Genomic DNA, 21,544 nt, shown 5'->3' on the forward strand with positions numbered 1-21,544 from the left:
TGCATTTGTGTGAATAGTGAGAGACAGCAGATATAATAGTGGATAGATGCTGCAGACAGACATTGGTTCTCAACTATACCAGTGCAGTGAACAGGAAAACCATGAATGAAGAAAAAAGAGAGAAACCCTGCTGTGCTAATTAATATTGTAGATTTCGGACCACAGAGAAGGAGGGGAAACACACAGAATCACAGCCAAACAAGATTTGACAACCCACTGGATTCAGCATAAAAACACTGTTCTTAAAACCCATAAATAAGAAACATGTACAAATCATTTGACACACATTATTAATTTGATTGATGAATGGAACAGTAATACTCACAATATTGGATGTTCTCGCTGGGTTGAATTGTGCTTCAGAGTGACCTCAACATCACACTTCAATCTCTCTTGATCTTTCTCCTGCTTTTTTCTCCTTATGTCAGCTGACAACCTGTTTCTGGGTTCTCGACAGATGATCTGTGCTTCATTTCTAAGACCAGTGTCTGTGTGTGTGAATAAACGTGTAGCTGTGACCTTATAGTATTAATGCACAGAATAGTAAAAGTCTATACAGAAAAGTATGTTAACAACAAAATAGTGATGTGCTGTCACACATCACTGAAATCTTTACCTCTTTGTAACACCACAGTCTAGATCAGAACAAAACAGATTTACCTAATAAAATCTGCTATTCTGTATTTTTCCAGGTTTTTCCTGAAATTCTTCCTCAAATGCAACCAGAACTGCCTAAAGAATGCAGGGAACCCACGAGACATGCGGCGATTTCAGGTAGGAAACACATTCGCTCAGCTCACACTTCCAAATTAAAATGGCAAAATTACAATTTTAACCATGACATAAGCTACACTTGCATTGCTTGCTGCGTGAAATGGCAACACTATAAAAATGTCCATTAATAACATTAAAATCATTATTATATTCAATAATACAAAACAAATAAGTAGTTAATGAACAATTAAATAGTTTGAAATGTAAAAATATTTCAGAGATGTCAATTGATAAACTTTTCTAAATGAATTAATTACATAATACATGGTGATTAATCAGCTTTAAACACAATAAAACACTTTCAATATTTAAATAATACTTAAAACACCTTAAATTAAGATAAGCATTGAAATCAGAGAATATATTACGAAACATGACCCTTATAAATTCTGTTTTTCAATTGACAATCCACTGTATTTCACTAAAAATGTATGAATGGTTGACCAATGAAAGGTTTTCTTACCAGATAAAGTGTGAGTACTAGAGAATAAATGAAGAGATACGGATGTAGAGAAGAGGGAGAAAAAGAAAGCTTTGAGCGAATGAAGTGGCTGCCCAGAACAGGGATAATGTAAGCAGTGTTCGCCAAGTCTCATCAAGCCTCTTCCTCTCTTGAGATTGAGAGACCTCTCAAAGCCTGAGAGTCATTTAAATCAAGAGGCTCCTCAGTTGCTGTGGGACACTTCTAGTCTTCATCTTCAGCTCTGTGAGAGCTGTTAGCTGCTGTCATTGTTCAAGGCTCTCTGGTGAAATGTGTCTGTTCGTCGATTTATCAGTCAGCAGTCACACAGGCGTACCATGTGTATGTGCTGCTCCAACACTTCAGCTGTTTGTTTGAGCTACGTATTAATTTGTATACAAGAGCAGAGTATGTCTTTGCGGGTCAAGTGAAGTACAGTCAGCATTTGTCTCTTGCAGGTGGTGGTGTCTACAACGGTGAGCGTGGATGGACACGTCCTGGCTGTGTCTGATAACATGTTTGTTCACAATAACTCTAAACATGGACGCAGAGCTCGCAGGCTGGACCCGTCTGAAGGCACTCCATCATACCTAGAACACGGTGAGTGTATGTACTGTATCTGTTTACATGCAGTTTGTTGAGAAAAAAGATCACACGTTGTTTCATATTGATATACACATTTTTTTTTTTTTTGTATAGTGACTGAAAAATGAGACATATGGAAGAGACAGACTGCAGGAATAAAAGACTTAGTGTAATGTAGTGCAACCCAATGTAAAATTTCCTTCATTATACTTCCCTCAAAACCAGCTCTTTTTTTTTTTTTTTTTTCACGAAGCTAACTAGTAATAGCAACGTCCCTAGCACCATTCAGCGAAACTAAGCCACTTTTGTCACACTCAATTTAGTTTCATGGTTTGGCTTCATGAGCACAGATGGTTCCCCATCATGGCTAGAACTGTACTCTTCTCTTACGTCAACTTATAAACTTACTGACACAGCTTAAAGCTGAAGTGTGCCATTTCTAACCACCAAATGGAAAATTTGCAAAAATTGTGATTTCAGGTTTCCTGAACCCTCCCCCATCTTCAGTTTACATTTATCCAAAGCGACTTACAGTGCATTCAGGCTATACATTTGAGTGTATGTATGTTCACTGGGAATTGAACCCACAACCTTTTGTGCTGCTAACGCAATGCTCTACCACTGGCCACAGGAACACCGGGACAAATAATCGGGACAAAACAAGGATCTGAATGTTACAAACCCAAAATGTTCATGAAAATTAACTTACTTATAGTTTTCTCAGCATATAAAGGGGATATGAAAAAGCTTTAAAATTGCGGATATGGCCTAGTGGGTATAACAAGTCAGGGAATGTTGAACAGTGGTATAACTGAATTTGAACCTGAAACCTTTCATCCAGCTCAGAGCTTTAATCAGTACACTATCCATCCAGACTATTTTCAACTTTATTATTTAATGATCCGGGGAGCAGTTGAGCACAGACGAAACTCTTGACTCTCCACTGGCTGAAAGACGACTGTGACCATTTAATCAGAGTCAGCATGTCTATGTGCTGCTGTCATGTTTTAATGCCACTAACAAGTCTCGTCACCGCCAAATATTACAGGTGGTTTGAGCTAACCGGGCTTTCATTTGACTTATAAACAGCATACCAACAATAGCTGTGCAGTAAAGCACCAACAATGCACCCGGGCTAAGAAAAGAGCAGAGAATGCAGCATTCCGCAAGTGGCCAGTTCTCTATAGGTTTGAACATGTGTCTTATGAGAGCTCTAAGGCTTAAGCCCGAGCATTTCTTTTCTGAATGGCATGTGGCTTTATCTGCTTTCCTCTTGTAGTGTTGCAGGTTATGGTGCGGCCCTCCTAAATCTGTCTAATAACATGTGGACATGATTTGAGCACTGATTTGATCCTCAGCCGCAATCAAATCCAATCATTTTCTCATTTATGTTTGGGATGATTCTAGATAAGAACATATTTTTCAGTTGGACTGTTAACCTCTATTTATGATGAGAAATTGAGGATTTAAATGATGCTGATTTGATGATGATGATGATGATGATTAAGTTCTCTCTATTCTCCTGGGGACGTCTTCAGCAGAGTTTCCACTGCACTGAGAAGATTAAAAAAGTCAGTTTTCTAAAGCCTTGGACATACTTAAAAAAATAAATTGTGGAGATTTTTTATTTTTCTTTCCTTCTCTTTTTTCCAAAAGAAAGTATAGGATAATTCCTGAGACAGACAGGCTTATATTGTAATTCCTCATTATGTCTCATATAAAACCCTGACATGCACATATATTTTTCTTGGAGGGAAATGCAGAAACAATGTCAGAGCTCCAAAATTCAAAACAGAGTTCTTGTAATAACTAAATTCCACTTGAAATTGAAACACCTGTCATTCACCGTGTGCTACACATTCCTGCCCCTTGTGTATGATCTTATTAAAGGAATAGTTCACCCAAAAATGAAAATTTGCTCACCCTCAGGCCATCCAAGATGTACATGAGTTTATCTAAGTCCTCTATCTATAATATTGCTTTCTGCCATGAAAATGTTGTATTGTATATTCAGATCAAACACTGTTTACGAGAGAAAATAGTCCAAAACAGGCCTAAACAAATATGTTGGTCAAAACATTTGTGGATGGGAAGGCCTTATTATGGATTATGGACATGCATTTGTTTCTTACAAGCATGCAGCTTTTCACTTCACAAGATGCTAATGAGTTATCAGCTGTTTGAAATCTCATTTTGACGGCACCCATTTAGTGCAGAGGATCTACTGGTGAGCAAGTGATGCACTGTAATGCAAAATTTCTGTAAAGAAATAAGCTCATCTATTTCTTGGATGGACTGAGGATAAATATATTTTCTTTATTTTTGTGAACTATTTTAGCTAATATAATAATGCTTTCCGCTCCCAATTTTTTTTTTAACACATTTTACCATATTTAAATCGATTTAAAATTATTCTGTAAGTTTTTCTACAAAAATTAACACAAAAGATGGCCTTCTAATAGCACACTTCCCTTCTTTCACCCCTGCTCAGCCTCTCTTGGCCATTATTGTGTCAGTTTTAAACAATTTCCAGTTCCTTCCAGCTAATGAGCCTGCTCTGTCAGATATGGCGTGCATGTGTGTTGATTGCTCTGGGCTGCGGAGACGAGGGTAAAGTGAGGGCACCAATACGTGAGGTCATGTCACAAACGCACTGTGGTGGAAATAGGTGTCTGCAGGGCTTGAGAATGTAAGTTTGTAGAAGAGAAAGCTATTGTGCTTGTATCTGAGATGTGTGTAAGAGCGAGCGTGAGGGAACAGATGGCGGCAGAGGAGGCACCAAAGTTTAATCCTATCAGATGGATTCACATTCCACCATCTGCTTAATCCATGCACAATTTCAGCACCCTGGAAAAGAGTCGTCTTAGGCCAAGATTACCATCACAGATTGCTCCAGCGTTCCTCTTCATCTCTCCTGGTTTATCACGCCGCCAAATTGCATTATGCCCAGCAGTCACCCACGACACAGCTTCGGAGAAGAAAAATAAAAAGAGCACAGACAAGCTGGGGAAGTCCTCAGGGCTGCAAAGTGGATTACTTCACTTCTGAAAATTACTACATGGCTGGTACACAGAATATATGTGAAATTTTGATTGGTCTAAGGAGATTTGATTTGTACATTTGGGGTCATTGAAATGCATTAAAATCAAGCTCCTTAATCTAAAAGATGTAATTCCATACTTAATATGCAATATACCTTCAGGAAAACATTCAACAGGACACTGCAAATATGATATGAATCCTGGAAGACTATAACGGTCTTCCACAGATGCAGCAGTTTGGAATATTATTACTTAGCATTTCTATATTTAACATGGATATAAAAAGTCCTAAACTCACCCAAAAATGATTACACACTTGCAGTATAAAACAGACTTTCTGCTGTTGCTGAATAATAAAATAATTTTTAATTAAAACACTTTTTTTCATTATCATTTTTTCACAACATTTTTCTACAAAAATATTAATCAGCAATATTTACAAAATTGATGATAATGAGAAATGTATGTCTATGCTTAAAATCGGCACGTTTTAATAATTTCTTAAGGACCATGTGACAATGAAGACTGAAGTGGTTGCTGAAAACTTAGTTTTGCCATCACTGTAATAAAATAAATGTTATACTTTTTAACTATAAATGCAGTCTTAGTTAGTATTAAAGAATTTCAATGAACCGACTTCAGATTTGATCATAATGTAGCTAGCTTCCATTCATTTGTAGCTTGTAGTGGTGCTAACTGCTTTTTCAAGTGGGTAGCATGATTGCACTATAGCTTCACAAACTACAGTTTAGCTTCCCTAACTTCATTCCCCAGACTATTTATCCCCTGCTGCTGAAACTCTCCATCTCCCCTGCTGTTATCTATGCTAGCTCTTCCCAGAGCATCGCCGGTAGCTGACACACACCAGTTTGGAGCTGTGCGAGTGAGGCCTACAGCCTCGTCTCATCTCAATTCAGGTTCTGTCAGCAGCACCGAGCACCTCCTGCACACAGGCCATCTGCCTCCACCACACGTCTGCCTCAGTTAGGTGCACTATCATACGTGTATTGAGTGTAGACCCCCACCCTTGCCCAGGGGTCCTGCCTACAGTCAGAGCGGTGTGTAATGCTTGTTAAAGGATGTGTGTTCAGTCCCCCTACCAGAGTCAGAGAAGACAACAGAGCCACCCGTGACAGACTCTCCTGTTCTCTGTCTCCGAGGACTCTTACTTTTCATTTTTCTCTCCCTCATGTCTTTTCCTTCTATTTAAATTCAGCAGCAAATTAGAACAGCAGTAATTAGTCTGTTTAAGCGCCTTCAGTGAGACACCGATCTTTAGAATCCTGTGCCAAAGTTCAACACGTTGAAATGAAATTTAAACTCGTTAAGGTGTTGAATTTTTATGGCTGGCTGCTGTTTTCTCAGAGTGTCCCAGGGCGCCTGGCCTTTTGATCGACTGCTGTAAGGACTCCGGATTTTCTCTGTGCCTGGCAAACTCCAGCGCTCATGACATTTGCACGAGTGTCATAAAACAAGCGCTTGCACCTGGCCCCCTCCCTCCTCGCGCACACATGGGGTCAGTGTAATATTTAATAAAGGTGTGTGTATAATCAAGCGGAATTAGCATTCGTGTTCTTCTTCCACCCCCAGAGGGGAAAGAAGGAGGGGTTGGAGGGAGGAGTGCTGCTATTGTACACTCATCACTGACTGATCTTTTCCAGCCCGACCCTCAGATTTCATTAATTATGTCCATGACTTAAACAAAGGCGGAGGGGAATTATGCCTTTTATAAGCAGAGCACCAGGGGGGCTTTCACTCTGTGTCTTGTTTCCCTGTTTTGCCTTCTCTCCGTTTGGTCAACCGAGTCTGAGCGTCTGTGGACCAGTATGAATAAGTTGTATATATCATATGCAATATCAAAAGAACAAAACATTTAAATAAATGACAGATGAACATGAGTGTGTATGAGGACGACCAGAAACAAGCTGGAAGAGACATGAGAAATCATCAAGCGAAAATATACAGAATATAGACAATGCAAAATATTGTAGTCTAATCAAAATTCATCATACTAATGCATCACACAACTGTATGGAAATCAGGCAAACATGATTTGACTTCTTATTATATGATTTTAATATTAATATTCTGGCTGCTGATGATAATTTTCATGATATGGGATATACTCATTTGAATAATTTCAAAATAAAACATTAAAGACTAAAATAGCTTTAGTCATAGTTTTAAATGCTAAAACTGAGTTTAAGTGTTACAACTTTATTTTGTACATACTTATTTTTATAATTTTTACATATAACAATGTAATTACATAATGTAATATTTTAAAATATTTAATTTTTACAAAAAGTAATTTTAATAATAAATAAAATGTATAAATTGTTTGTCTTCTTAAAAAAAATAACTGAGCATTAGATAACAGCAAAGCAATCAAAATGTGAAAACTGGGGAAAATTAGCATGCAGAATTAAATTTCCAATATTGATTTATTAAATTTGTATATAAATTGTATTAAATTTAATAATATAAACGTGCATGTTGTATGTGTGTGTGTGTGTGTGTATACATAGACATAGAATAAACAATATATTAAACATAGGAGCCTGAGAAAAATATATAATATATAATATATATATATATATATATATATATATATATATATATATATATATATATATATATATATATATATATATATATATATATATATATATATATATATAAATAATATATATATATATATATAAATTAGCCTTTTTCTCAGGCTCCTATGTTTATGTTCAGTTATTTCACCTTAATGGCAATGAAAAGGACCTAATTTTAGATGAAATTTCAGATTGCACTCTATACATATATACATACACACGCACACACACACACACACACACACACACACACACACACACACACACACACACATATATATATATATATATATATATATATATATATATATATATATATATATACTTATGTCAAATTGTTAATTTACGTTTTTTTGTTTTTTTTTGAAATTTATATTATCTCTTAAATAAATACATATGTCAAAGAGAGAAGAGGATAAAGAGAAACTTGACAGTTGAGCTGTAACAATGCTGACTATGTAGTGGGGTTTCTGTCACCAGTGAGAATAAGAGTGAAGCTGGAGCAGAACACTGAGCGGGGAGGAGACAATGCTGTCACTCCACTCTCCGAGTCGTGTTCCTTCACGTGGCAATAGCGACAATAAAATGCTCCTAAAACACAGATAGAGATGATCAGGGTGAGGGTGCAGGTGATTTCCTGGCAACCACAGCAGTGAATCATGCTACTATACAGGGTGGATTGAGATAAATGATCAGTGAGCGGGCATCATCTCTCATGCTCGCGCCGCTGTCAGGAAGCATATGGGGAGGGTGCAGAGGAATGGCCACAGTCTAATCATATGTGACGACTCTAATGAGTCAGTCACTTGTCATTATGCTGTGCCTAAAGCTTCCTAATAGAGTGTGGCTCATAAATCTATTTGCTGTAATCAGGATGAAATCAGTTGCACAGGTTTAGATTTATTTCCTAAGTATTAAGTCTGTGCATGAAATTATGTCACAGGTAATGCACACTAGTGATGATTTGCTGGCTGCTTCCAGATGTTTATTCTGATGCTTTTTGACATCATTTATATTTTGTCTCTTTACAGGTATCTTGATGTATTCAGGCAAATACATATAGTCATAATTAATGTATATTGCATATGCCTTTTCGAGATTAACTAGCTGTTTATTTTATACAACAGCCACTGGCTTACTCATTTCTTTCCACTTCGTCTTTCTCTAAAACAGCTACCCCTTGCATTAAGGCCATCAGTCCCAGTGAAGGCTGGACGACAGGGGGTGCCACAGTCATCATCATTGGTGATAACTTCTTCGACGGTCTACAGGTCATCTTTGGCACCATGCTGGTCTGGAGTGAGGTCAGTTACCTTTCTATGCAAACTTCTGCCAAGAATAAATCCATGCCATGCTCTCGCCAAAAAAAACAACAACTACAACAGAGATTTGGGAATCACAACTAGGATCAAAATACATTTGTATACAAATAAAAATTAATGAATGCTCCTTTTTAACTAAAATAGTTGAGAAACCTAACCAAAATCCACTTGGCTTACAAATATGAAAAGACACGTGCCAGTTTGAATGGGCATAATGCTTCTGTTCTCCATTTTGGTCAGCCAGTCTGTCTGTTTTCCTGTCTGTCCATCTGTTTTGGTCTTTTACTCACTCAGTTTCTGCACTGCTCATGTTGGGAAGAGCTAGATGAAAGAGGTAATTCTATAAAAAGCTTCTCATTGACAATGCCATATTTATCTGAGAGGTGAGAAGTGCAGTGCCTGGCATATGAAAGCCCAGCTAAGTGAGCAATGAAAGGGACAGTTTAAAGCCATGTAAAGCAGCACCAGTGCTGCTGGCTTTGAATATGACAGAGCGTTTGCAGAGAAACTGAGCACTCGCAGCTGCTTTGTAGTTGCATAGATCCTCTTCAAAAGCAATTGAGCACAGTTTCACACTGTAAGCAGTCAAATCATAGTCTAATCAGAGAACAATACAATACAGTTTAATATCTCAGCTAGTATGGTTGCAGTTAGACGTGGGTATGCACATTTTAAATTTTTGTGAAATAGTTCTACAGTACAATGGTCAAAAATACAGTATATTTAAAAATAATAATAATAGAGTAAAATGTCTTATCTTTTGGAAGTAATTGACCAAATAATGAACATTGATGTTGTGATCAGTTCAGGTTCCTTTGGAATGAAAGGTCATACACATTGTATTTTGTTTATTTTAATATTTTGTTGCCTTATTTCAACCTATATAATCTGTTTTATTTTTAATTGTATTTTTCAGCTCATTACCCCTCATGCCATCCGAGTTCAGACTCCTCCCAGACACATTCCCGGGGTTGTGGAGGTCACTCTGTCCTACAAGTCAAAGCAGTTCTGCAAAGGCACACCAGGCAGATTTATCTACACAGGTAAGAATAACATTAAGCATCTGTCAGCTGTGTACAACCATCATGTCGTATTCCTTTTCAACTGTTCTTGATTTCTCGTCGGTCGCGGTTGAGTATGTCACCCAGTGCTTCCTGTAGCGAGAAACCTACACCATAGAGGAATCCTACCAATTTCCTTAGCACACAGCTTAATACAAATGGCTGTGCCTCGAACTCTAGGAAGATCCTGCAGCCTGCACAGATAAGGGAAATGTAGGATTTATCTTATAGAGGAAAAAGAGGTCACCTGTGATATCTGCTGGCTTCAAAATGAGTTTACTGTACACTCTACATATTGGGAGTTCAGCCAACGAGAAGTAATTAACTTAGTTCCAGAAGTAAGAGAAGCACATGATGGAAGTGTAAGATGGAATCTAATGGTAAAACAACATGAAACAGTGGAGGATGAGGTGAAGAGTTTGTTCGCTGATCTTGCAGCTTTTTTCGTTTAAATTTAGAGTTTGCAGTCAAAGTACAAGCGCAGCTTTTCTGAAGAGCGTTAAAACGCTGAAGGGAGCAATGTTAAAGGCCTGTCTCATCAATAGGTTTAAACAGTGCACAGCTGTGGGTATTGTTGGCTCAGTAGGTGTCTATGTATATGCCTGTGCATTTGTGGGTGTGAATGAGTATGCTCGTTGGGTTTATGGCTCTGGACTTGGCTTCTTTTCATGGCCTATTCAGCGAGCACATGGGGAGGAGTGGAGAGAGGGATTTAGACATTCGCACACAACCATGCAAGCACACGTTCAGCCACACACCCTCCAAAACAGAGGGCAGATGGTCACCCCGTTTTATGGCTGCACTTCTAGATGTGCCCCTTTTGCTAAAGCTTCAAGCTTAATAACCATCAAGAAAGCTTTTGATTAAATGTGCCGTTTTAATGCGCACAGCACTGAAACCCAATGCTGTTAATGACAAGAGACCAAATGCAGAGCTGTCAGTCTCCACACACATTAAACTGCTGCCCAGCCCTCAGGTTGGCCCCACCATGCAATTTTCCTCAGTTTGAAGCATTTTGGGCCGTCTCTCTTCCTCTTGTCCCCCTGTACCAGCTACTGCAGTGGGACATCAGCCTGTATGTGTCTTTCTCTCCTAGCTCCAGTTGGCACCTGTGCCTTGCTCAGTTGCCAGTGGGTACTAATCATAGAGTATTGGCAAAGCTATGTGGCAGCTGGCAGTGGAATTACACATGGGGCATCTGGCACCTCTAATCAACTTCTGTCAGGCAGAGGAGATGGAGACCTAATTAAATCAATGGTGCACTGATGCTGCCTCGCTCAAACACCACACAGCCATGCGGAAAGGCTGAGCCGTACCTGGATAACATCCCTTACAGCCATGGTGGAGAGAAAAAAAACAAGCCTTTCAGAAAAAAAAAAAAACTCATTTCATTTTGCTTTTTACTTTGAATGCATGGTTCTCACAATTATGTATGTACCACATGTATGATTTTAGAGTATTGTCTTTAGGAGTAAATTATGATGCTGATTATATTTGATACCATTCCGTCTGTAGTGATAGAGCTGTGTTTTGGCTTTGACTTCACTCTGATTATGAACCCAGCAGCCACCCAGTAAATGGATTCCTCTCATTTCAGAAGTCTCAGATTCTCTAGGATTCTTGGCACATGCTCGTGTGAACGGTGCCTCTGGCTGGCCAACAGTTTTTAGTTAAGGGGATAGTTCACCTAAAAATGAAAGTTCAGTCATAATTTACTCATCATTATATCATTCCAAACACGCATGACTTTCACTTTTCTGTGGAAAATGTGCTGGGTGTTTATTTCCATGCAACTACAATAAATGGGGTATAAACGCAAATAATCAAAAGCACTATAAAGTGTGCGTGAGTGCGTGTGTGTCTGTTTATCATATTGTGTTACAACTAGATACAGAGATAGACACGACTACCAGGTGAATTTCAAACATCAAATTCAACAACTTTATTTTTGTGATGTGCTGAGCACTCATTACTCAGTACTCCAGAGAAGCCATAACACAGCACGAGCTCACCCTGGAGAGACACCTTCTTCCTTTTAGACAACTGGATGGAAATTTTAGGCAAGGTAGTTCAAATGACTTTTCACTTCATAAGCTGTATTAGACAAGTCAAGTCAATTTATTGTCACATCACCACAGCAAATGTACTGTAACTTGGTGAGGGAACTTCTTGGGAGCGTGCTACAGAAATTGCAGAAACAGTTGACATATAACCATACAGACTTCATCAGGTGAAAATGTGCAATATGCACATACATATAGTCAGTACACACAGTGTACTATTAGACCTACTTACAGTTAGCATTACACTACACATTATACTCAATACGTACATACATACAGTTAGCACTACACATTATACACAGAATGTACACATTCTACATTATATACGCATAAAAATAAGCTAAGGTGCAACAGATTGTACGTGAACTGGATACAGAAATGTCATGGATGTGCATTGGATGGTATACAGTGGCAGCGGTTAGATTAATTAAAAAGGCAGTGCATTATCAAGGCAGCTGTGAGGAAAATATATGCACACACTTACTCGGGTAATTACGATTAAATACAGGAAGTGCAAAGATATGCATTTTCTGACCAATATACCATCAGGTTTACCAGTATGCCAGTATATTTTAATATGTAGCTCACTTTTGCCCGGAGGTGGTCTGTTCTGGAGGGTTTAATACCCTTTGCAACAGTACCTATAGTAAAGAATATGCAAAATGTAAAAACTGCGGAACATGGTTCCAAATAAGTTTTCAGTAAATAGTAACTTACATTTTGGTCTGTTTCTTACATAAAGATATCATAATTAAGGTATTAAGTTTGACAGATCCAGTCCCCATTCATTGAATTCAACTGAATGGAAAAATGACCACTAGATTTTTTTTTTTTTTGTACACTACGGAAGAAAGAAAACCATACGGTTTGGAAATGATGGAATTAACTAAAAGTAACAGCATATTTCAGTAACATTTGGTACAGTAGCCATCATTTCCCAACTCACCAGGCACTTTCTTGCATTGCTGGAACATTAAAGTTAAGGCCCCTTTCACAAACCCAAGCTTTAATGAGGAAGACCCAGTCAAAGTGATGTCGCCAACAGTTTCTGGGTCTCTGCAATTAAACATCCAGAAGCTCTCTGCAATTATATTTTTTGTCAGAAACAATTAAACACTCACCGCCTGGGACATTACCCATCCTGCATGGCACTCCGCAGATAAGAGGGATGGATCATTCCTCCCTACTTTCTCTCTCTCACCCTCCCTTTCAATTCATCTGCAACAAATGTATTTCCATGTTTGGTTGTGTATTACTTCTCACCAGATTGCCATGTTTGCATCATTCGTCAAAGGAGTTTTCCGTCTGTTTTTGAGGGAAAGAGACAGTTATAATGCTATCTGCCAGTGAGCGTATGTGAAGCCCTGTGCGGCCGATAGATTGGAGGTTTTGATGAATCACTTGAAATGTTCAGCAGGCAATTGGTTGCTGCTCAGTATGCAGGCCAGTGGGCTGAACAGCACCCATCAGGCCTGATATTAAAAGACTCTGCTCGATCACATTAGAGGGGGCTCTCTACGCCTGCCCAATGATTAAGTCTATGGGAGGCATTTGTCACTTTAGTTGAGGAAAAGCCAGACTTCACATCATACATGCATTCACCCTCTCTTTTAATGCAAATGCATTGACGTTAGGGTCCAAAAGTGTGAGACGACATGGAAAAATCAGTTTGATACAAAATTATATCAACGCTTGGGTTGAAGCTCAGAATATTTAAATTTTGCTCATCCTTTTGCTTTAATACACTCAAGATGCGTAGAATCTACAAGTTTGTGTAAAACCTGATGATCATATTATCCAGCATAATTTTATGAATGACTTTATGAGCAACTTGCAATATATATATATATATATATATATATATATATATATATATATATATATATATATATATATATATATATATATAAATTGTTTTCGTAATGTTATAAATGTTGTTGCTTTCACTTTCAATACATTAAATGCATTCCTGCTGACTACATTTCTTTAATGAATAAATAAGTTAATATTACTCACCCTAAACCTTTTAATGTTAATTTAAATAATAATCTCTACATGGTCTAAGACTTTTGGACCCCACTGTAAATGTAAATCCTTTATGCATTCATAGTCACCAACTTATTATTATTTTTTTTTCAAGCACTAGATTTGATAGAGGCTTTCTTCTTGAGTGGGTTGAGTGATCGTTCGATTTTGATAATGAGTCTCTTTAATTCTATTGACAAATGGGGTCACACTAGGTGATCAATGATAACCGTTCCAATTAAATTGCTAAACCTCTGTATGGTGGAGATTGTAGCCATAAAGATATAGAGCAATTGGTTTGCTCAACAGCGGGGCGTCTTCAGTGGGCCATTTCACACAGATGTCTCTGTCTTTTAGAAGCTTCTGCTCACGATCAAGAAAAACAAGTCATCCATTTTACGGCCACAGGTTCCAAGATTTTTTTCTCCCCCCTGTCTTAAAGTGATGCCTTATTTAGCTTGTCGGATTTTCCAAATAAACGCAATCACTGGGTTTATGGAAAAATGGATAAAAATGAGATTGTGAGGTATTGATCCTGGCGTGGGGAGGGCTGAGGAAAAACAGGCCTCATCTATATAGGGAGAGAAATGAAGCAATAATTCAGGCAGGCATCGAACACCCTGCCACTGAGCCTATCGATTCCTATCCACAGCATATGAGATCACACCTGAATGAAAGAGAGCTCTGGGGAAAACAGAGAGCGAGAGAGAGAGAGAGAGAAGCTAAAACGGAGTCTGCCATTCCCTAACATGTACAGAACATTACCACCCTGACATTAACAGCTCTGTACAAAGCCCACAAGTGCCTGTTAAAAGGTTCTGCTAAAGACCAATTACCCAGCATGCCTTTCTGCTCCGTCAGTCTAGCCCTGCAGGTCTATGTGTGGTCAGCTGATTCAATTTACCACCAGCAGCTCAGTGCTAGCATCTGGTCTCAAAAACAGGAAAGCCACAAATACCGTCTAAAAACTGCCGCCCACATGCTGCCCTCGGGCTTCTGTGCGAGATATTAAGTGTAGGATTTTTTGGTGGTGTAAGGTATTTTAAATCGCACTGTTTTGACTATCTCCATCTGCTTTTGACAGCACTCATAGTATTGTCTTTTAGTAGTGGCTTGTTCCCCTCCCCTCCTCTCCCCTCTTCACCCCCGCGGGCCTGTAGTTATTATTGTGAAATATGAAGCGATCCGGCTGTGCCTTCATGAAATTTCAATGAGCATTGATCTGTGTGATTGCGAGGAATCCTTCAAGCAGTGGTTGTTGTTCATTTATTTATTTATTGCTGATATGTTTTACTCGTTTTGATCCCATCTTCACGAGAAAAAGGAGAGCTGTCGATTGTTAATGCATTTGTAGCTTTCCTTTTTTGGAAAATCGGCTAGGATCCTTGATAGTTTTTTTTTCTTTTGTCCGCGAGGCAGAACATTAAATTTACACCTCCAGGAGCTCCGGTTAGATCCGTAACAGACCTATATTTGCCTATATTGATTGTATTCAGTAAACGTAATGAGATGGCATGGTATATGGCAGATATTCTGCTCTTTTAAATATTGATTTTGTAGATTTTATTTCAGCTCATGACATCACACGTAACCTTTTCGTTCTCCTTCGCGTATGAAATCGGAGAGCTGCAATGAATCTGTGATGACATGAAACCAACTCTATCATATATGTTGGGTGCTGGCCGGTGTTATTTCTGTCGTGAAACCGTTCCCTGAGCCCAGAAAGAAATGGAAACCGCAGCTTGCGAGTTTCTGGAACTGTAAAAGTAAACAAGTGCATGGACAGTTGAAAGGTGTTTCTCTATAAATATACAGCTCTGCTGTACATGGTTTGGTAAACAACGTTACACACCAAGTAGGACATAGAGGCTCCGGAAATGAAGAAGCTCCTGGGATTTTACTTCCCTGTTTGGTGTAAGTGTATCTCTCAAAATACACTGTTTTATTCAATCTTTCTGATAAAGTTCACTCCATGGCCCACCACAGGAGGTGTTTTTTTCTTCTCTGTGTGGTCTCAAGGGTTTGGGTTTGTTATTGTGGTAACTTACTGTACTGTCACTGGTCAATGTCAGTTTGATTTGTGACACATACCAGAATTGCATGGATTCATGTCCACGAAATGTTTGCATCATTGTTTTCAGTGGCCGTTCAGAGGCTATATAATTTATAGTAGCACTATACGGCTAACTGTTCAGTACACAGTCTCTTTCCCAGCAAGCATTATCTGCATTATTGAGTCGGCTGGTGAGAGGATTGTACAGTATGTGAAAATCAATAGCAATGAAGGAGAGTAAACATGTGCAGATGTCTGTAAGTGTGGCGGAGTACAGTTTAGCCTGAGATCTGGCCCATCCATCTCTGTATCAGCACATTAACTCAACACCCAGAGGTGCTTTGCATCATGGCCTGAGTCTCATTATGCTAGCACATGGGTCCACTTGAAAGAGACGTACTTTAAATGTTCCCTGTCTAGACCCTCACAAAAGTTCTGCTCCAGCAGCCACTTGATTATTCACTCCTAAATGAGTTTAGTGGGGATTTCCTCAAAACCAGCTCTTTTACGGCTTTTATTGCATGTGTTTTCTTGAAGACAAATTATTTATAATGAGATTGAAGCTCTGCTAATAATCGTCTCAGGTCTTGGTCCATGTCTCACAAATCATTAATTCTTGTTATTATTTGAATAAAAAAATACAAAAAGAAAAAATCTAATTTACAGGCAATTTTATAATTTACAGGCAATATCTTCTTCTTCCATTGAAACAACTTTTCTTATGATGCAACTGTTTAGTCAGAGAAAAATATTATTAACCATTTATCACTTTTCAAAATGTATTCAAATACTACTGGATAAAATTAATTTATTTTTTTATGTTTTATGTTTTATATATATATATATATATATATATATATATATATATATATATTTTTTTTTTTTTTTTTTTTACATTACTGTTAAAACGTTTGGGGTCAGTAAGATTGATCTTTTGGAAATGAATTAATACTTTAATTTAGCAAGAATGAATTAAATTGATAAAAAGTGACCGTAAAGACTTTTATAGTGTTACAAAACATTTCTATATATTAAAATAGAACATTTATTCGAAGTTATTTGAAATTTCATTCCAAAAAATACAAATAAATCTTACCAACCCCAGACTTTTGGATGGTATTGTACCTTTTACTATTTTGTTTCACCCAGAAATACAACAGATTATTTGTGTTGCGAATATTGCGTCATTTTGTCTTCAAGCCACAGGAGCTGGTGGCTGTCCAGACCTTGCAGCTACAGCTTTCTCTTTGCATAGTTCATTCAACCCACGCTCTTTTACTCTCCCATTCATTCTCTCCTCTACCTCCATGTCAGACCTGCTGTAATACTGCACAACACAATCTTTCATTCAGCCTCCATCTATTTCTTTCCCATTACGATATCCTGCAATCTGTTCCCCCCCAGCCCCCATTCATGCTCCACTCGGGCCACTTCTGCACTCTGCACCGGTCCGCACTTCCATATCCCTGTCTCCAAACCACCAACAGACCTGATTACAGGAAGCCTATTTAGATATGATGTATTGTCAGCTGCAGGGCGGCTTTGAATCATTCTGTCACATTCGACTGTTTTTGTTGTTCTTTCCTTCGCCGATAGCTGTGGTCTGTTCTCCATCATTCTCCAGGATTGTTTTAACTGTTTTTTTTTTCTTGTCTTGCTCTTTAAGTAAACAGCCAGTCATTCACAGTGCGGCGTGAATGATTGTGCATCCAGGCGGTCATTGCGGCCGAGAGAGTCAAGGTTAATGCCGCCACTCAATCAGCGAGTCGTTGAGCTCTGCTGTGTCTCGCCGGATGAGGTCTGCTGTTATTAGGCAATGTCAACCGCTTTTTAATGAAGTTACAGCTTATTGTAAAAGTAAACATGACATTTTATAGAGTTGGTTAGGATTTAGCCTGGTATTTCACAAATAACTTATTTCTTTTCAATGCACATTTCAGGCTTTATGTCAAAACCAGATACTGACCAGCATTTGCATGTTCTCACAAAGCTGTAGATCCCACCTGCCATTGGATGTTGTATCAAGAGGCATCGATGTACAGTCAGAGCTGCCCCTGTTCCCTGGTGGAGGAAGGCCAGGCTGGGCACAGCTTGGGTTCTGGGCTCCAGGGGTCTGGTTCTGTCTGGGCCCTTGGCCATCTGAATCCACTCCACTGCATTCAGAGGCTGCCCACAGTCTGTCCTCTCAGCTGTGGAGCTGATGGGAGCTGGGTGAACTCCCTCAGGAAACGTCCAGGCTGCGGCCTACAGGGCAAACAGAAGGGAGGCCGGAAGAGAGAGAGGCTGTTACACTTCTGTTTTTCTTTTACCCCAGTCTTCAGCAAGACAATTAACTGAAGGCCAGAGGACTCCAGTCCTCAATTGCTATTTTTTGCTGCTCCTCCTCTGTTCTGTTTGAGATTTGATGCTTCAGGCTAAAGAAAGGCGGTCAGTCTATCAAAAGAGAATAAGAGAGGGTAAAAGTACATGTGAGGAGTGAACAACTATTAGAGGGACTCTTAAGGGACCTTATGTCATATACCCAAATCATTTTATTATAGTATTTGAGAATTAAAGTAAGATCTTGGCCCTCTTTCCTGACTTCCTTCCATTGTGGAATACATTATGTCCAACGTACATTTCTTTGAATTTGCTCACTGTAAGTGCTGATAATTGTTTAAGTATGAAAAATGTTTAGCAAATTTTAAAATATATATATTTTGTGCAGCATATATATATATATATATATATATATATATATATATATATATATATATATATATATATATATATATATATATACATATATAGTATAAACCCAGCTTAAAACCAGTATAAAGTGGCAACATAATGTATCGTGACACTTTAAAATGTTATTTTAAAATAAGCCATTTATTTTAAAATAGGAAAGCACACTTTTCAAAGACAACTTTTTAAAAAAGGCTGTTTGTTAGGTTTAAAAAGACTTAAAAAATGGATATACAGTTTAGTATGAATATAAAAAATTTTTTTGGCATTATTTTGAAACTCAACTATTGTGAAACTCTTCAAATGTTAGTGGATCGATGTACAATATGCATTGAAATTCATTGATTTCTTTATCTTTCATGTCTTACTACTTTCGGATAGACCCTGACTGATATGGGTTTTTTGGTGCCGATACTGATATTAGGGAGTAAAAAAAGGCCAATATTGCTATATCAGCAAATATTCTTTGTGTATATTATAATACAGTACAGAGTCAAATGTTTGGACACATTCCCATTCATGTGTCCAAACATTTGACTGGTACTATATACTGTAGAATATAGTATATACATAAACAGAATATATATACGTACATAAACACATTTATTGCAATGAATACTCAAATGTGGTGATCGATCACTTGTAATGATGTGACAAAGATATGTAATGGAGGCAGAGCATTTAACAATTTAACATTAAACTTTAAAACAAAATCAGTCTGATTATAGTGATATCCGACGCCGGACTGAAAATCTAACCACACGTAACTCCCGAACCCTGGGGGCTGTCGACGCGGGGGTCTCATTCGAAAGGGGGCCTCTAGACGTACACTCGATTCGCCGTTCCAGAGGGTTCCTTGAGTTGAAGTGACCCCCCCCCAATTTGGTGCGGATCTGTTGCGCCGTTATGGAGATATGGCCGTTCAAAGTTTTAATGGTTTTCCATAGACTTAAAAAGCATCTTATCCAGGTCAGTAGCAAATAATGGAGTGCGCTTATATGATTTGTAAAAAAATTAAATAACTGTATCGGTGGCATATTCGCCAATACCAATATATCGACAACAGGCTCATATCGGCCGATAAAATCAACAAAACGATAAATTGATCGGGGTCTACTTTTTGGACCACTTTTCTGTATGCTGCATATCAAATATCGAGTATCTCTGCTGAAAATATATCTCTCTGTACATCTCTTAGTCTCTCTCAGTGAAGTAAAGAAGGGCTCTGTGTGAATGTGCCCCTGAGGGCTGGAGTTTAACACCACAACAGATAAACACACAAACAATCTCAGTGGGCCAGTGCTGGAGAAAGACCCATTGTCTCAGTGTGAAAGTCCCACTCAATCCAGGGAGGTTAGAAAAACATTGGACCAAGCACCATGTGGTCCACCCGTGCAGGATGTTTGGCCCTATCACACAGATCGGGTTCCTTTTTCAATATTATCTTATTGCTTTGTCCTCAGTGAGCATTCTTGAAGCTGTCTGTGGGCCTCTGAGGAGTGGGAGGTGCCGCTTTACAGAAATGAAAACTTTAATTTAATTATTTGCTCATAACAGAGGTCTATGGATTTGTTTTGAAGATTACTGGTGCTTACATATACAAAACAGAAGAGGGAGTAGAATTCAGAATTATTTGTTATTGGAGTTTGTTTAAGGACACAGCAAATTTAAAAAGGCGCCTTTAAGTTCTGTGTTGATCTTAATCTTGCTTATAGGTGAAATGATCTGGCTGCTTCTGGCTCTGTGTGATATTAGCTGTATGTGGTTTTGTGTTTAAAGGGATATTATTAGTTCAGTACATCTTAAGCTTAATAAACATTATGTGTTCACCATATAATATTGATTGCAACAAATAATAATTGCAACTTGTCATTTTTTTGGTATTATTATTATTAATTTTAATCATTTAAATTATTAATAAATTATTAATAATTAATTGTTAAATAATAAATTATTATAATTTAATTCAAAAAGTTACATTGCTGTTAAACTATAGCACTTGCAATGCAGTTGGATCTGTCTCAAGTCTCATTGCTCACAACCGGTTTTTGAAGCTTTCCATGAAGGTTGTGCCATTCCGCCGACTGCAAAAATAGACAGGATCCATTCACACAAACTGCTCAAGTGTTGTTTTATTCATAAAGTGGTGCCTTGTGGTTGCAAACTGCTAAAGCATAGTGGGAATCGATACAGATATTTTGGCAGCTAGTTAGGAAACATAATATTTGATACTTTAGCTATCATTTTATTGCTTTTTGCTTTTGTGTTTTTTGGAACTATATATTGAGGTTTGAAGGAAATGACACTTATGTTTTATATAGATTTCTTTGTAATGGTAATTGCAGAGGGGTGTTGAATTACCCTGCGGTAACATGGTTGAATTTTCTTTTTCCTGCAGCACTGAATGAACCCACTATTGACTACGGTTTCCAGCGGCTACAGAAGGTGATCCCTAGACACCCAGGCGACCCTGAGCGCTTACCAAAGGTCAGTTCTCTAACATGACGTAACTATTGTGCTTTCTTTCTTTTAACGTTAACATGAAGTCAATATTGACCCTATTTACTTTCTTATTGTGGACAGTTCATTGGTGCTTTATTCCAAAGATTATCCTTTCAAATAGCTTTTTGTTTTCTGCTGATGTTAGTCAGGCCACACAGGCTACTGAATAATGTTAACCAATACCCAAATAACTATTTAGACACTGTTTGGCTCTAATCTGGTATCTAAAAGAATAAGAAATCCCAAAGAATAACTCCCATCGTCCAGATATTTTCTCATTGAATATGATGTTTCACTCATCGCATTATAGAAGAAAAATGGGTTTCAG

The 21,544-nt window shown here is 38.1% G+C and overlaps 1 protein-coding gene across 5 annotated transcripts in view; it reads left to right on the plus strand.

Moving 5' to 3' along the window:
• The window catches only part of ebf1a (EBF transcription factor 1a), a 114,962-nt gene that overhangs the window by 74,434 nt on the left and 18,984 nt on the right, over nucleotides 1-21,544 (plus strand). For all 5 annotated transcript variants that reach the window (XM_052574814.1, XM_052574815.1, XM_052574816.1 and 2 more), the window contains exons 7-11: nucleotides 693-774; nucleotides 1,693-1,834; nucleotides 8,637-8,767; nucleotides 9,702-9,828; nucleotides 21,113-21,201. In XM_052574814.1, the coding sequence (XP_052430774.1) occupies nucleotides 693-774; nucleotides 1,693-1,834; nucleotides 8,637-8,767; nucleotides 9,702-9,828; nucleotides 21,113-21,201 (571 nt within the window). The remainder of the gene's footprint in view (nucleotides 1-692; nucleotides 775-1,692; nucleotides 1,835-8,636; nucleotides 8,768-9,701; nucleotides 9,829-21,112; nucleotides 21,202-21,544) is intronic.

Source organism: Carassius gibelio, chromosome B14 (genome assembly GCF_023724105.1).
Source record: "Carassius gibelio isolate Cgi1373 ecotype wild population from Czech Republic chromosome B14, carGib1.2-hapl.c, whole genome shotgun sequence".
Classification (NCBI taxonomy): Eukaryota; Metazoa; Chordata; class Actinopteri; order Cypriniformes; family Cyprinidae; genus Carassius; species Carassius gibelio.